Here is a 15,673-nt window from a genome sequence, read left to right as displayed (position 1 = left end):
ACTCACAGAGCAAAAGTTTTCCACTTTTATCAAGTTCAGCTTCTTGATTTCTTCCTTCACAAATTTCACTTTTGGCATCATATCTAAAAAGTCAACATCCAACCCAGGATCATAGATTTTCTCCTGTTATCTTCAAGGAGTTTTATAGTTTTGTGAGGTCTCTGATCCACTTTGAGTTAGTTTCTGAGAAGCACATAAGATCTATGTTTAGACTTGTTTACATATGAATGTTCAATTGTGCTAAGCACCATTAGTTAAAAAGATTACTTTTGCTCCACTGTATTGCCTTTGCTCCTTTGTCAAAGACATTTGACTTTATTTATGTGGATCTATTTCTGGGTTCTCTAGTTTGTTCCATTCATATATTTATCAAATTTTTCACCAATATCACACTGTTTTGATCACTGTAGTTTTACAGTAAGTCTTGAAGCCAGGTTATATCAATTTTCTAACTTTGCTCTTCTTAAATATCATGTTGGCTATTATGGGTCTTTTGCTTCTCCACAAAAAATTTAAGAATCAGTCTGTTAACATCCACAAAATAACTTCCTGGGATTTTTTTTTTTTTGAATTGTTTTGAATATGTAGATCTAGTTGGGAAGAACTGACATCTTGACAGTACTCTTTCTATCCATGAACATGGAATATAACTCCATTTATTTAGTTTTTTTAAAAATTCCTTTCATCAGAGTTTTATACTTTTCTTCATATAGATCTTGTACATATTTTGGGCAGGGTGATAATGCAAATAGTATTTTGCCCTTAATTTCAAATTCTACCAGTTCATTGCCAGTACATAGGGAAGTGATTCACATTTGTATATTAACCATGTAACCTGTAATGCTGATACAATTGCTTATTAGTTCCAGGAGTATATTGATTACTTATGACTTTCTACATAAACAATCATGTCATCTGTGAGCAAAGACAGTTCTGTTCCTTTTTTCTAAATCAATGTATCTTTTGTTTCTTTTTGCCCCCCTCAGGCTTTATCTCTGACTATCTTTCAAATTTGAAGGGCAGTTTTGCCAGATAAAGAATTTTGGTTGACAGGTTTTTTCCCCCTTGCACTTCGAATATATCAGTTTACCGGCTTTTGGCCTACAAGGATTCTGCTGAGAAATTGGCTGATACATTTACTAAGGATCCCTTGTATATGAGTATCTTCTCTTGTGCTGCTTTCAGGATTTTCTCTTTGTCTTTGGTTTTCAATACTGTCATTATAAAGTGTCTTGAAGTTAGTCTCTTCTGGTTTATCCTACTTCAAGTTCATTAAGCTTACCAGATCTGTAGATTCATGTATTCCGTCAAGTTGGGAGCCACTATTCTTTCAAATATTCTTCTTGCCCCCTTTCTCTTTTCCTTCTGAGATTCCCACAGTGTGTGTACTGGTCTAGTTCATGTATCTGACAGATCCCTTAGATACTGCTTGACTTTTTCTTCATTCTTTCTGTTCCTCAGATTTGATAATTTAAACTGTTCCATCTTTAAGTCTGCTTATTCTTTTCTTTCTGCTTGATGAAAGCTACTTTTGAACCCCCTTGTGTATTTTCCATTTTAGTTACTGTTTTTTCAGCTGCAGAATTCCTTTCTGGTTCCTATAATTTCTCTCTCTAGGTAATCTTGTTTTCTTCATACATTGCTTTGCCATCTTTGTCTATATCTATTTAACTCTTTGAGTATCCTTAAAACAGCAGTTTTAAAGACTCTGATTAAGAAAAATGGGAATCAGAGCTTCATTAGGTACATTTTCCTCAATTAATTTTATTCCTTCAAATGGACCATACTTTATTTCTTTGTAAGCCTTGTGATTTTTTTGTTGTTTAACAATGAAAATTTGAATCTTATACTGTGGTAACTCTGGAAATCAAATTCTCCCTCTTGCCCAGGGTTTGCTGTTTTTTTTTTTCTCAACTGTTGTAGGGTAATTCTGTGCTGAGGTAAGTCTGAGGTGAAAGCTTAAAGTCTCTTAGATCTTTTTCTGAGCCTACATCTTTTCTTGGGCATGGGTGATTGTTTTCTAAATTTCCCTCCATTAGTGGTTGCTTTTGAATGTCAAAACAAAAAAAGGCATTCAGCCAGTATGGAAGAAACAATGGCCACCAGACTCTGTTTGAACTTTGTTGATCAGAAGCAGTTAGCAGTGAAGAATCAAAGCTACTCCATTTTGTAAGGTTCGGGGAAAAGAGCCTTTGGAAATCCCCTGACCTCACCCCACCACCTGTGAACCAATCAGAACCCTTGGCCAGCCTGGGAAATTCGAATCAAGCCTGGGAAAGGAGAACCAATCAGAACTCAACACCTAACCCTTCACCAGAAGGTGACCAATCAGACCTGGAGACTCCCGTTTTTTGAATTTTTCGCGTGAGAATACCCTATATAAACAATGTAACCCAGAGCTCAGGGCTCCTCCCTATAGCTGCTGTGTCGGTATCGGTGGGAGCCCCAGCTCAAGCTTGGTAATAAAAACTCTCTTGCTTTTGCATCGGATATGGGCTCCCTGGTGGTCATTGGGAGATTTCGCGACTTGGGCATAACAGCAGTCGGAATACAAACTCCAATATTTGGAGGACAAAGTCCTCATTGCCTATTTTGGATCCAGCAAGTCATACCAGAGTGGGGGTTGCCATCTTCCCAAATGCCAGTTACAGGGCTGGCGGTGGAGAAAGATAGACAGCTGCTACTACACAAAAGGCTGACATCAACCAATATTTACCCAACATGCTTTCCTCTGGAAGCTTTAAGTGTTTAAAAAGACTGTAGAGTTCCAAAACTGTCGATACAGACAATTTCTGAAAATATAACTGTTGTTTAAGTGGTGAGAGAGATACCTACCTATGCCTTCCCACTCTGTTATCTGCCTGACATTACTCTCCTTAGTGTGTTTATTTTAAGGCACCAAGCAAGGCATCCAGGAAGTTAATGCTTCAAAGACCTGAAACTCCCCGATGGCTTTCAGGGAAAGGTTTTTAAAGACAGGGTGAGGCAGACCAAGATCAGATATATGGTTACCAAGTAAAAGGAGAGGGCGAGAGGGATGGTCTGGGAGTTTGGGGTTGGTATACCCACACTATTACACTTAAAATGGATAAACAACAAGGTCCTACTGTATAGTACAGGGAACTATATCTAATTGCTTGGGATAAACCATAATGGAAAATATGAAAAAAAAAAAAAAAGAATGTATAATACGCTTCCCAGGTGACTCAGTGGTAAAGAATCTCCCTGACAATGCAGGAGACGCAATCCCTGGGTCAGGAAGATCCCCTGAAGGAGGAAATGGCAACCCACTCCAGTGTTCGTGCCTGGGAAATTCCAGGGACAGAGGAGCCTGACAGGCTACAGACCACAGGGTCGCAAAGAGTAGCACACGACAACTGTGTGCAGCACAGCAGCACTTATATGTGTGTAACTGAGTCACTTTGCCGTACAGCAGAGATTGCCACGATACTGTAGACTGACTATACTTCAACAATAACAACAAAAAAAGACAGGGTGAGGGTGGGGGATTGTGGGGTACATGATCAGCTCGTTCTCATTTTGCTGACTGGTTGGTGGGGAGGTGTCAGGAGTTAATTTTGGTTCCAATGGGTATGGGGTATCTATGCTTATGGGCAGCACACAGTTAACTTCTTCCACCTGGTGGGGGTTTCAACATCACTTTTGATAGATGCTGCTGCCCTCACGGGGTCTCTATCATGAGATTTGAGATTCTTCCTTCTGCACTTGCAGTTTTGAGGCCTTGTTTCAATAAACATCCAGAACTGTGTGTACTCCTCAGTGCCTGCCCACCAGGCTGGCCTTCCTCTCTTCATCACATAGTTAACGCTGTGTGTTAGGCACGTGTGATATACTCATTCATTTTGTGTTGGTTGTATTTTCTCTTGGGGTCCTCTTAAGAAAATACTGTAAGCTAGCCAGCAATAACTTTTTAATGGTTGCAGAATTCTTTGTATCTTTGGAAAGCAATATGTGTAACTGATGCCCTATTGTTGGACATTCATAGTGTTTCCTTCTCTCTTTCTTCTCTCTTTTCTCTTGCTTCCTCTTTCCCCTCCTCTTTTCCTCCTTCTCCTCCTCAGGGGTGACTTTTTAAAATGTGATTACTTTGAAATTTTATTTTGAGATATGTCATCATTTAGAAGTCTGCATAACTAAGTTAATCAAGTTTTCCAGGTGACCAGTGACTCATGATGTTACAAAAGCATGCATGACAAAAGAGCCATTCAAAGTGGAAGAAGTCCAGTGGATTTTAATGTAACATAGTATGAAAACTTCACTGAGTATAAGAAAGTCATTAACATATGGTTTCAGATTCCATATTGTAACTAATATTTTCAAAACTACCACTTGTTCAACTTTGGATAAAATCAAAGAATACCTACTTTGGATAATATCAAAGAATAAATTTTAATTATCTGAAAAGGCTATTAAAACATGTCTCCCTTCCCTGGATTTTTTATTCTATTTCAACAACAAAAGAAACCCACAAATGACAAGACTGAATATAGAAAATATGAGAATCCAGTTATCTCACATAAAACAAAACATTAAACAAATATGTAAAACTTTAAGACAAATACCACTCTATTCAGGAATCTTTTGTTTTGAGAACTACATCTTATTAAAATGTTTATTTAGGTTAATATAGAATATTTATCATTGTTATTTTAAATGAATGTTTAATTTCTTCCAGCTTTACTTTTAAATTCAATTTAATTTTTTATTAAACATTTCTTGTTAAATAAAAACTAACAGAATTCATTGCCAATAGACCAGCACAAGAAATATTTAGGAAATGAAGAGCATTGTAAATGGAAAAAATGAGAATATTTTTCAAACTTCCTTTTTCCTGTTAATTGTTTTAAAATCTAATTGTCTAAAAAATAATAATAACAAAGGATGGGAAGAGATGGAACTTTACTATAGTAAGGTTCTTATCCTATACATGTAATGATGTATCATTTGAAAGGAGATTATATGTTATAATGTACACTATAAACCCTAGAAGACTAGTTTAAAAAAAGAGAGAGAGATACAACAAGCCAATAGTAGAGATAAAACAGAATCATTACAAAAACCAAGCTGATCCAAAATAAAGTAGGAAAAAAGAAAAAGAATAGATAAGACAAATAGAATATAAGATGACAGATTTAAATCCAATCAATACTTACATTAATGTAACTGGTCAAAAGATTTGTTAAAGCAATCAAATAACCCTTCAATTAAAAATAAATAAAATTTTAAAAAAGATATGAATGTTTATAGTGGGGAAGGTTATGGTGAGGGAGGCAGGCAATGCAAAAGGTATAAGGGAACTCTGTACCTTCCACTCAATTTTGCTTATAACTAAAACTCTACAAGGTAAGTTAATTTAAAAAATTCACCCCTCATTATTATAATTACATATTTGTCTGCCATCTCCAAATTAAGGTCTGTAAAGGCAGGTACTATATATATCGTCTTCTCTGCTATATATCAATGCAACATTTTTCATCATTATCTACTTATCTCTAAACATACTCCTCCAATAAAAAATAATAATTAAAGAAACAAACTATGAAAATGACTTAGAATACAAAATAACTAAGTAGACAATAGATGTGCAAGAAGAGCATATAGACATTTTATCTTTTAAGGAAAATATATCTAATGAGAACAAAATGAAAAGTACCACATGAATATCCCTGAAAAGAAATACTTGGAGATTTTCAGATCATGATAAACTCTCTAGTTTTTCTTTGAATAAAACTAATTCTTCCCTTATAGTAACCAGTCAAGAAAGATTTGTTTTCCTAAAACTCATTTTCCAATTAGAAAGTTGATTAGATAATTATTTTGAAAATATCTATACAAATGCAAGACAGGTTTTCAAGAAACACAAAGCAATAGTAACTCACCTCTGCAATCACTGTACAGGACATAGCATAACCATATTTTTATAATGTATTTAACTGGCATAGTAAAAGTTCGTTCTGTCATCTCTTTTCAGATAAATAATAGTCTTTTGTAAAATTAAAGCTAAAAGAAAAATAACCAGCTAATCTAAATTATTTTCCCTCAAAGGAAAAACTCTAAAATATTAATGTGTTTTATTTCCATATCCTTTACATAGTTTGAACAGATTGTTTAGCACATTAACTCACTAAGAACCTACTATGCCACAAAATATCTGGAATCTTTCCAAAGATAATAACTTTAATAGACCTAAATATTTTTAATCTAAGAGTACACATTTGTGGAAATTACTTCAAAAAGGGGAAAAAAAAAACTATCCTACTGAATTATTCCTTAACATACTTATTGTAAAACTGTCCCACTTATTTCCTCTTCTTTGGCTTCTTTTTACTATTTTCATTGTTCTATAACTTGCTAACATATCAATTTTTAAATGTTCCCAAATATCTAATTAGTAACTGTTTCCAGTGAACTTAAAATCAAGAACAAAGCAATGTCTGACAGATACAGTACCTGACAGAGGACGTTCTTGGTCCGTGATCTCTGGAGTCCATTACCCAACCAACATGACACTCTACAGGGGGATTTGTACTATGTCTTGTTTTTCTCTTTCTTGGACTCTAAGGAAAAAGAAGTCAAACATTGCAATTACTTTCAGTAGTGTGAACCTCACAAGTAAATTAAAACCCTCTGACTATAAACCAACTCAAACAGTTTCAGACTGTAGATGACACATTATGAAATCATATGAAGTCACAAAACTCAAACATCTCACATACAAGTTACAAAACTTAGCATGGCTAAGGTTTCAAAACAAGGATTAAAGAAAACACAGCTTAAAATGATTCTTTATTATACATTCTGATCATCTTTAATTAACACTATCCATTGTAAAGAAGTTATTCCTTAACCTGAGAAGACATCACTGTGGTAAAATATCATTTTTTTTAACGAATTCCTGCAACTTAAAATACAATTTTTTTATTGTGATAGAAACTAAAAAAGTTTCATTTTGTAATGGTGAAGTATGCAAAATGTAGGCTTTATATTTTTGGTGTTCTGTGTACCTTTACATCAATAGCTTTGGGTTCTTTAACAGGATAAAATCTTGGTGTTTTGTTTGGATCTTGTAATCGAGGTGTTCGCGGTGTCTTGGGTGTCCTTGCAGGGTAAATTCTGGGAGATTCTGGAACTGCTGTGGGCAATGAACGGGCCATTGTTGCTGAAGATTCTTCTGAAACATCAAACAGTTTCTGAGCTAATTCATCAGTCAAATCTGCAAAAAACAAAAACAAAAAAAAAAAACACAACTGTTAAAAGTATTTCAATGCTAGAAAAATTATTTTATTACTGAGAACAAGGGTAATTCTGAAATTCTCTATTCTCAGAGTACTTTTTTCATTAGAAATATTTCAAATATACAAGAAAAAATTTAAGAAGAAAAAACACTTGTCTACACATCATCTAGATAACTAAATTTTAATTCTGCTTTGTTCCAAACTTTTTTTTTAAAGAAAAATATGCCTAATAACCTTTCCTAATCCCATTTTGTTTTTCCTCCTCAGAGATAACCAGGCTCTCATATTTGATATTTTTATCTATTACTCTATATATGTAGTAATATTATTTTGCATAATTAACTTGATATAAATGGCATCATAGTATAATATCATTTTGCAGGCTTTTTCAGTCAATATTTTGTTTGTGACCATTACTCAAGTTCTATTCATACAGCTTTGGTTTATTCATTTACACTGCAGAATATCATGTTGTATACAAAATATTAAAATTTATTCATTCTCCTGAAGACAGTGTTTTCACATTTTTGGTATAATCAATAGTGGTGCAGTGAACATTGCTGAACATGTCTCTTTGTACAAGTATGAGTATTTCTCTAGGGTTTATATCTGAAATGGAAATACTGAGTCAAGCACAATGTACTGTTTGCCAACCTGCTTTCTATAGTGGTTTCACCAATTCATACTTTGACTAGCAGTTATCCTGGTCAAGGCTAGGTTTTGCTTAGACTTTTAAATATTTTTCCATCTCAGGGGATTTAAAAGGTATTTGCATTTCTTTGGCTACTAGTGAAGTTGAGCATATTTTTATATAGTCAGCACTCAGATTTCCCTTGTGTGAGCTTGCCATTCATATCCTTTTGATTATTTTTCTGTTGGGTTGTTTTTATTAATTAGTTTGTGAAAATCTGAAGGTAAAACACTAAGTAAGCAAGCAAACCAAGTTAAAGTGTCAAAACTGCAGGCTCTATTTCTATGTGGTTTTTATTCAGACTTATCAACTTCTTTTGATTCATACAATAAACTTTCGTTCACTCAACAAATATTACTGAGTACCTAATACATTCCAAGTACTATTTAGACACAAGTTTGTAAACTCAAAAGGGAACAAACCCACTCTGTTACCTAGTCTCACTATCTTGGTATTTTCCTTCCTAGTCCATTATCTTTACTGTTGCCAGAATAATTATTCTGAGAAGCAAATTAGGTCATTTCATATTTCTGCTTAAAAATTTTCAGGTTTTTCCCCATTGCCTCTAGGAGAAGCATAGGCTCTTTATCATGGCATATAATACTCTCCTATTTTGCTCAAGTTTTGCTTCTATTGTCATTCTCCATTTCAATCTTGGTGCCCCAAATAGCAACCTACTTGTTATTTCTATTTTCTGTTGCTCTTGTTTTCTTGCATCATATCTTTTCATATGCTTTTTCCTGTATCTAAAAGTCCCTTTCCCTCATCTTTTTACACCCAACTAGACTCATATCATTCCTTTAAAATCCAGCACAAATGCTGAGTACTTTCTCTGGGAATGTGTAGCATTCTTCAAACATCTTCTGCCAACAGAATTAATCATTAATCAATTATTTTTTGTGCCACCTCTGAATTTTTATCCATTTATTTTTAGATTTGTTAAATTAAAATTTATTTTCTTATACATCTTCCATTAAATGCTAGCAGTAAATCTCAGTGCTTCTCTGAAAGCAAGGGCCACAATCTATATATGTACACCGGGATCTACAATTGTGCCTAAGAAAAAGTACATCCCCATCCAATGACTGAAAAACTTAACTGAATTGTGTTAATGGTATTTTTCTGTATGGTACGATGATACACAATCTCAGGGGTTAAAAGTAGGAGCATACACTGAAAAATATGGTAAATCCAGTGCCCTTGTAAAAGAAATATTCAAAGATATAGGAGCAGTAACAACCCAGAAATAGTAAGCTTCCTAGCATATAGATTATGGCTTCTAAATTCTACTTCCCACTGATCAGTCTCTTTAAAAAAAAAAGTCGGAAGCACAAAGTATTACAAAAGCCTAGGAAATCTTGAGCCAGAAAGCAATGAAGTTAAAAATGAAAATATTAGCATGGTTCATGGAGACATAGTAGCAAACTTTAGGAGACACTGCCAGTCAAAACAATGACTGAATTGGCCTAAGAACATCAAATAAACAGACCCCATGAGTTCATAATGGTTACTTTAAAATTTAATCAAATTTCTAGGCTGCTATGGCACCAACTCATTATTCTGAAAATGATCAATAGAATACAAGGAAAGAAGAAAGAATTTAACCTGTCTTTTTTGTAAATTGAATTCCAGAGTAAATAAAGAGTTAATTAAAAGAAAAAATTCTTCCTTACAGAATTCTAGGTTAAGAAACACAAAAGGAATAACAAAATTAGAAGATGACTATATTGCAACTCTAGTGAAATAGAGGATCAGGAAAATATTCATCAATATCTGCTAAAATCATTGGTAAAATGCTGAGGAGAGATTTAACGACCCATGAAAGAAATAATTGCTATACTAACTTCTGTAAAAGGAAAAACTTCGGCTTTGAGAACACCACTTTGAAGAGAATAAAAAGACAAGCCACAGAATGTCAAACAGTATTTGTAAAACACACATATGATAAAGGACTATTATCCAAGATATACAAAGGACCGTCAAAATTCAACAACAATAACAACAAAAACCTGATTAGAAAATGGACCAAAGACCTAACAGAAGCCTTACCAAAGAAGATATATAGATGGCAAAAAGCACACGGAGATACTCCACATCAGATATCATCAGGGAACTGCAAAGTAAGACAACAATGAGATTCTGCAACACATCTATTAGACTGGCCAAAATCCAGAACACCGACAACACTAACAAATGCTGATGAGAATATGAAGTAACAGGAACTCTCATTCACAGTGGTACTGTAGAAATGAAAAATGGTACAGCCACTCTGGAAGATAGTTTGGAAGTTTCTTACAAAACTAAACATATTCTTACATACCATCAAGCAGTCACCCTCCTTGGTATTTACCCAAAGGAGCTGAAAACTTACATCCACACAAAAATCTGCACATGGATATTTAAAGCAGTATTATTTATAACTGCCCAAACTTGGAAGCAACCAGATGTCCTTCAGTAGGTAAATGGATAAATAAACTGTCATATACCCAGACAATGGATAGTTATTCAGTGAAATGGGCTATCAAACTATGAAAAGACACAAAGGAACCTTAAATGCATATTACCAAGTGAGGGGATTCAATCTGAAAAGGCTACACACTGCAAAATTCCAATTATTTGACCTTCTGGAGAAGGAAAACTATGGAGATGATTAAAAAAAAAAAACAAACAGTTGTTTCTAGAGGCTGGTAGCAGCGATGAATAGGTAGAACCCAGAGCAAGTTTTTAGGGCTGTGAAAATGCTATATATGACACTATAATGATGACTACATTTCATTATACATTTATCCAAATCAACAGAATATACAACACCAAGAGTAAATGCTGGGACTTCCCTGGTGGTCCAGTGGTTAAGAATCCTCATACCAATGCAGGGGACACGGATTTGATATCTGATCTGGGAAGATTCTACATGTCACAGAGCAACTAAACCCAGGAGCTACAACTACTGAGCCCACATGCTGCAACTACTGAAGCCTAGGGCCCATGCTCTGCAACAGCAGAAGCCACCATAATGAGAAGCCCTCACACAACAACTAGAGTAGGCCCCACTCACTGCAAATACAGAAAGTTCACACACAGCAACAAAGAGCCAGAACAGCCAAAAATAAATTAAAAACTTTTTTAAAAGAATAAGAAAAACAGAAACTAAAAAAAAAAAAAAGTAAATGCTAATGTATCTATGGACTTCTGCTGATTATGATGTGTGAATGTAGGCTCATCAGTAGTAACAAATGTACCACTCTAATGTGGGCTATTGCTCTGAGGAGGCAACCTCTTTCACCAGATGGGTAATAGCAAGTAAGCTAGGGTCAGGGTATAAACATGAAATCTCTGTACCCTCCTCTAAATTTTTCCATCAGCCTAAAACTGCTCTAGCAACAAAAGCCTTGGGGAAAAAAAAATTAAGGGAAACTTTATGATGAATAGATCTGGCTGATAACATCTAAACTCAGTGATAACATCAGTAAACATGCTCAGGTGCTTCAGTCCTGTCCAATTCTCTCAAAGAGAGAGTCCAAATATGGACTATAGCCCTCCAGGCTCCTCTGTCCATGGCATTCTCCAGGCAAGAATACTGAAGTAGGTTGTCATTTCCTTCTCCAGGGGATCTTCCCGATTCAGGGGATTGAACCTGAGTCTCCTGTGTCTCCTGCATTATAGGCTGATTTTTCACGGCTGAGCCACAAGGGGAAGCCCAAGATAAGTACATGGGAGTTCATCAACAGTTCTCTCTGCTTTTATCTTTATCTGAACATTTTCATATTAAAAAGTTAAAATTTTATTTCACTTTTACATTGATTTTATTCCAAGTTGAATTCGGCCTGAATTTGACCCATCACCAAGAGCAGATATACCAATTTTATGAAGATTAAGATCTATAGAGTACTTCTTGTTATCTCAAAAGAAACACTATACAAATTTTGTAAAATGTATCATTTACCAATTTATAATATTTTGACAAAAAAATTACCAAAAACAGTTAAGAAAATTGCAAGTACATAAAATATATTCAGTATAAAAATTACATTACTAGAAATATAACTAGTTAGGAAATAAGAATATATTAAAAAGAATTTTTTTATAAAATACAAAGATGACATAAAAATATCATTTAGATATTATAACTTCTTTTTAATTAAAATCATGGGCCATCTCTTATATGTGAATGTTCAAAATAGCATTTTTCATAATAGCCAAAAGTGGAAAAAAAAACAAATATACATCTATTTAATGGATAAACAAAATGAAATATGTCCATACTACAGAACACTACACCTTACAAAAAGGAGAGACGTACTAACATAAGCAACAACATGGATTAATGTCAAAAATATTATATTAGTTGAAAGAAGCCAGACACATTGACTACAAATCATATATCCCATTTATATGAAATTTCTAGGAAATGCAAAAACATAAAGACAGAAAGCAGATCATTGGTTATATCAGACTGAAATTGAGTGCTGACATTGACTGCAAATGATTGTGAGGTAACTTTTAGCATGACACAATTTAAAAATAATTATGGGGGACTTCCAATCCCAGGGAATATGGTGGCTAAGACTTCATATTCCTAATCACGGGGCCTGGGTTTGATACCTGGTCAGGGAACTAGATCCCATGTGCTGCAACTAAGACCCAGCACAGTCAAATAAATTTTTAAAAACAGAAACAAAACAACTAAATTATGGCACTGGTGTACAAATATACAAATTTACTGACATTAATCACACTATACACTTCAAGTGAGTTAATTTTGTGGAAATTATACCTCAAAAAAGCTTTAAAACACAGAAGACCAGGCCATCTACTCTTTGGGAATATCAATTGTGATTGTCTACCATACAGTTTCTGCTAAAAGTTTATCAGAGAAGAATGATATTTCAAGGATTAGGCTAAAGTACTATTTTCAAAGTGTAGTCCCAACCAGTGGGAATAGGAAGAGAACTAGAATTAGAAGTGGAGACTGAAGATGTGACTAAATTGCCGTAATCTCATAAGACAGTGGTTTCTTAAGATAAGGTCTACTTATTCCTAATGAAGACGCTGTGAAGAATGTTGAAATGACAACAAAGAATTTAGAATACTGTATAAACTTAGTTGATACAGCAGTGGCAGGGTTTGAGAGGACTGACTCCCAATTTTGAAAGATCTACTGTGGGTAAAATGCTATCAAACAGCATTAAATGTCACAGAGAAATTGTTCATGAAAGGAAGAGTCAACCAATTCAGTGGACTTGATAGTTCTTTTATTTTAAGAAACTGCCACAGCCACCCCAACTTTCAGCAACTACAACCCTGATCAGTCAACAGCCATCAACACTGAGGCGAGGCCCTCCACCAGGAAAAGGATTATTATAACTTACTGAAGACTCTGATGATGGTTATCATATTTTTTAAGCAATAAAACACTTTTAAACGAAGATATGCTCATTTTTATTTTAGACATAATGCTATTGCACACTTAATAGACCACAGTATAGTATACACATACTGTATACAGACTGTAAAACCAAAAATTCTTGTGACTTGCTTCATTGTGGTATTTACTTTTATTATAGTGGTCTGGAACCAAATCCATAATATCTCTGAGGTATGCCTATATCTCTAAAGACCCTACAAACATTGAAAGAATAAAAAAGGAATATTACTAAAAACATCTCCCAAAACAGACAAACTCTTTAATATATAAACTACAAAAGTTCACTCAAGAAAACCTAGATTACCTAAATAGGCCCATGTCTCTTTAAAAAATTAATTAGTAGTTAGAAACATTCCAACAATTTCAGACCCAGATGACTTCACTGGCAAATTCTACCACTTCTATAAGGAATCAACAATAACAACTATATATAAACTCTTCCAAAATACAGAAGAGGAGGGTATGTTTAGTAACTCATTTATAAGGCAGTATTCCCTGATACCAAAATCAAGCAAAGACAATCCAAGAAAAACCAATATTCTTCATTCCTCTAAAAAAAAAAAAGCAAATGGAATCTAACAGTGAATAACAAGGGTAATATGTCACAGTCAAATAAAGTTTATCCTGGGCTCATTATTTGAAAATAATTCAATGCAATTCACAATATAAATAAGCTAATTAAAACAAAACATGTAATCATTTCAAAAGATCCAGAAAAAATATCCCCCCCACCCAAAATCAGCATCCATTCATGATTAAAAACTCTCAGGAGAATAGCACTGAAACATGTATATTACCATATCTGAAACAGATCACCAGTCCAAGTTCGATGCATGAAACAGGGCACTCAAAGCCAGTGTACTGGGACAATCCAAAGGGATGGGATGGGGAAGAGGTGGGGGGCGGTTCAGGATGGGGGACACACGTACACCCATAGCTGATCCATGTCAATGTATGGTAAAAACCACCACAATACTGTAAAGTAATTAGCCTCCAATTAAATAAAAATTTTTTGAAAACTCTCAGTACGCTGGAAATAAAATCTACAACTAACATCATACTTAATGGTGAAAGACTGAATGCTTTCCTCCTAAAATGAGAAACAATGCAAGGATGTCTTATAACTTCAATTCAACATCATGTTGAAGTTCCCAATCAATGTAATAAGACAATAAATGAAAATATATAAAAATAAGAAATGAACTGCAGCTATTCACAGACAACATGACTATGCAGAAATCGATCAATGTAAAATATATCAAAGAATCTATAGAAAAAGCTACTAGAACTATTACTGGTAAGTTTATCAATATCACAGGATACAAAACTGTATTAGTCAGGATTCTCCAGAGTAAAGGAACCAACAGGATAGAAAAGAAGATTTAATATGAGGAACTGGCTTACAAGACTATGGAGGATGAGAAATCCCACAATCTGTCATCTATTAGCTGGAAACTTAGAAAGGCCAGTGGTGTAATTCAGCTCTGAGTCCAAAGGCCTGAGACCTAGGGAAGTCAATGATATAAATACCAGCCCAAGATGAGATGAGATGTTCGTCTATGGGGTTGCACAGAGTCAGACACGACTGAAGCGACCCAGCAGAAACAGCAGCTCAATGAGACAGCAAAAAAAGGAGCAAATTCCTTCTTCCTCCACATCCTTGTTCAGATCTCCAATGGGTTCGATGATGTCCACTGATACTGAGGATGACAATCTATCATGCCCAACAATTCAGATACTTATCTCATGTAGAAAAAGCATCACAGAGACACCCAGAAGCAATGTCTAACCAGACATCTGGGTATCCTCTGATTCAGTTAAGCTAACACTTAAAATTAACACCACAAAGAATAATATGAAAAATATCTATCCTATTTCTATATAATAGCAATAAACAATGGATAATAAAAATTTTAAAGCACCATTTATAGCGATACCAAAATCATAATATACTTAGGGACATAGGCAATAAAATGTGTACAAAATACAACAAAAACTATAAAACACTGAAGAACAAACAAATACTTAAAAGGAGAAGTATATCATGTTCATAGACTGGAAGATTCAATACTGTTAAAATTTTATAATTCTTCCTAGACTGTAGATTCAATGCAATTCCAATCAAAATACTATTTGGAGTTTTTATAGACATAGATAAGCTATTTTTTAAATAAAAATAGCTTAACAGATAAGCTACTTTTATAATCTATGTGAAAATGCAAGGAAACTAGAATAGTCAAAATATTTTGGAAATAAAAAGAGAAAAAAGTTGGATGGCACATATTGATTTTTAAGATTACA

General features: G+C 34.3%; 1 protein-coding gene across 3 annotated transcripts in view; it reads right to left on the bottom strand.

Annotated features, from left to right (window-relative positions):
• Nucleotides 1-15,673, bottom strand: part of LARP1B (La ribonucleoprotein domain family member 1B) — a 124,583-nt gene that overhangs the window by 25,670 nt on the left and 83,240 nt on the right. For all 3 annotated transcript variants that reach the window (XM_018061521.1, XM_018061522.1, XM_018061523.1), the window contains exons 13-14: nt 7,026-7,234; nt 6,472-6,578 (exon numbers count right to left, since the gene is read on the bottom strand). In XM_018061521.1, coding sequence (XP_017917010.1) covers nt 6,472-6,578; nt 7,026-7,234 — 316 coding nt within the window. The remainder of the gene's footprint in view (nt 1-6,471; nt 6,579-7,025; nt 7,235-15,673) is intronic.

Source organism: Capra hircus, chromosome 17, assembly GCF_001704415.2.
Source record: "Capra hircus breed San Clemente chromosome 17, ASM170441v1, whole genome shotgun sequence".
NCBI lineage: Eukaryota > Metazoa > Chordata > Mammalia > Artiodactyla > Bovidae > Capra > Capra hircus.
The sequence above is the reverse complement of the archived record's forward strand: the minus strand, read 5'-3'. Positions and strand labels throughout refer to the sequence as shown.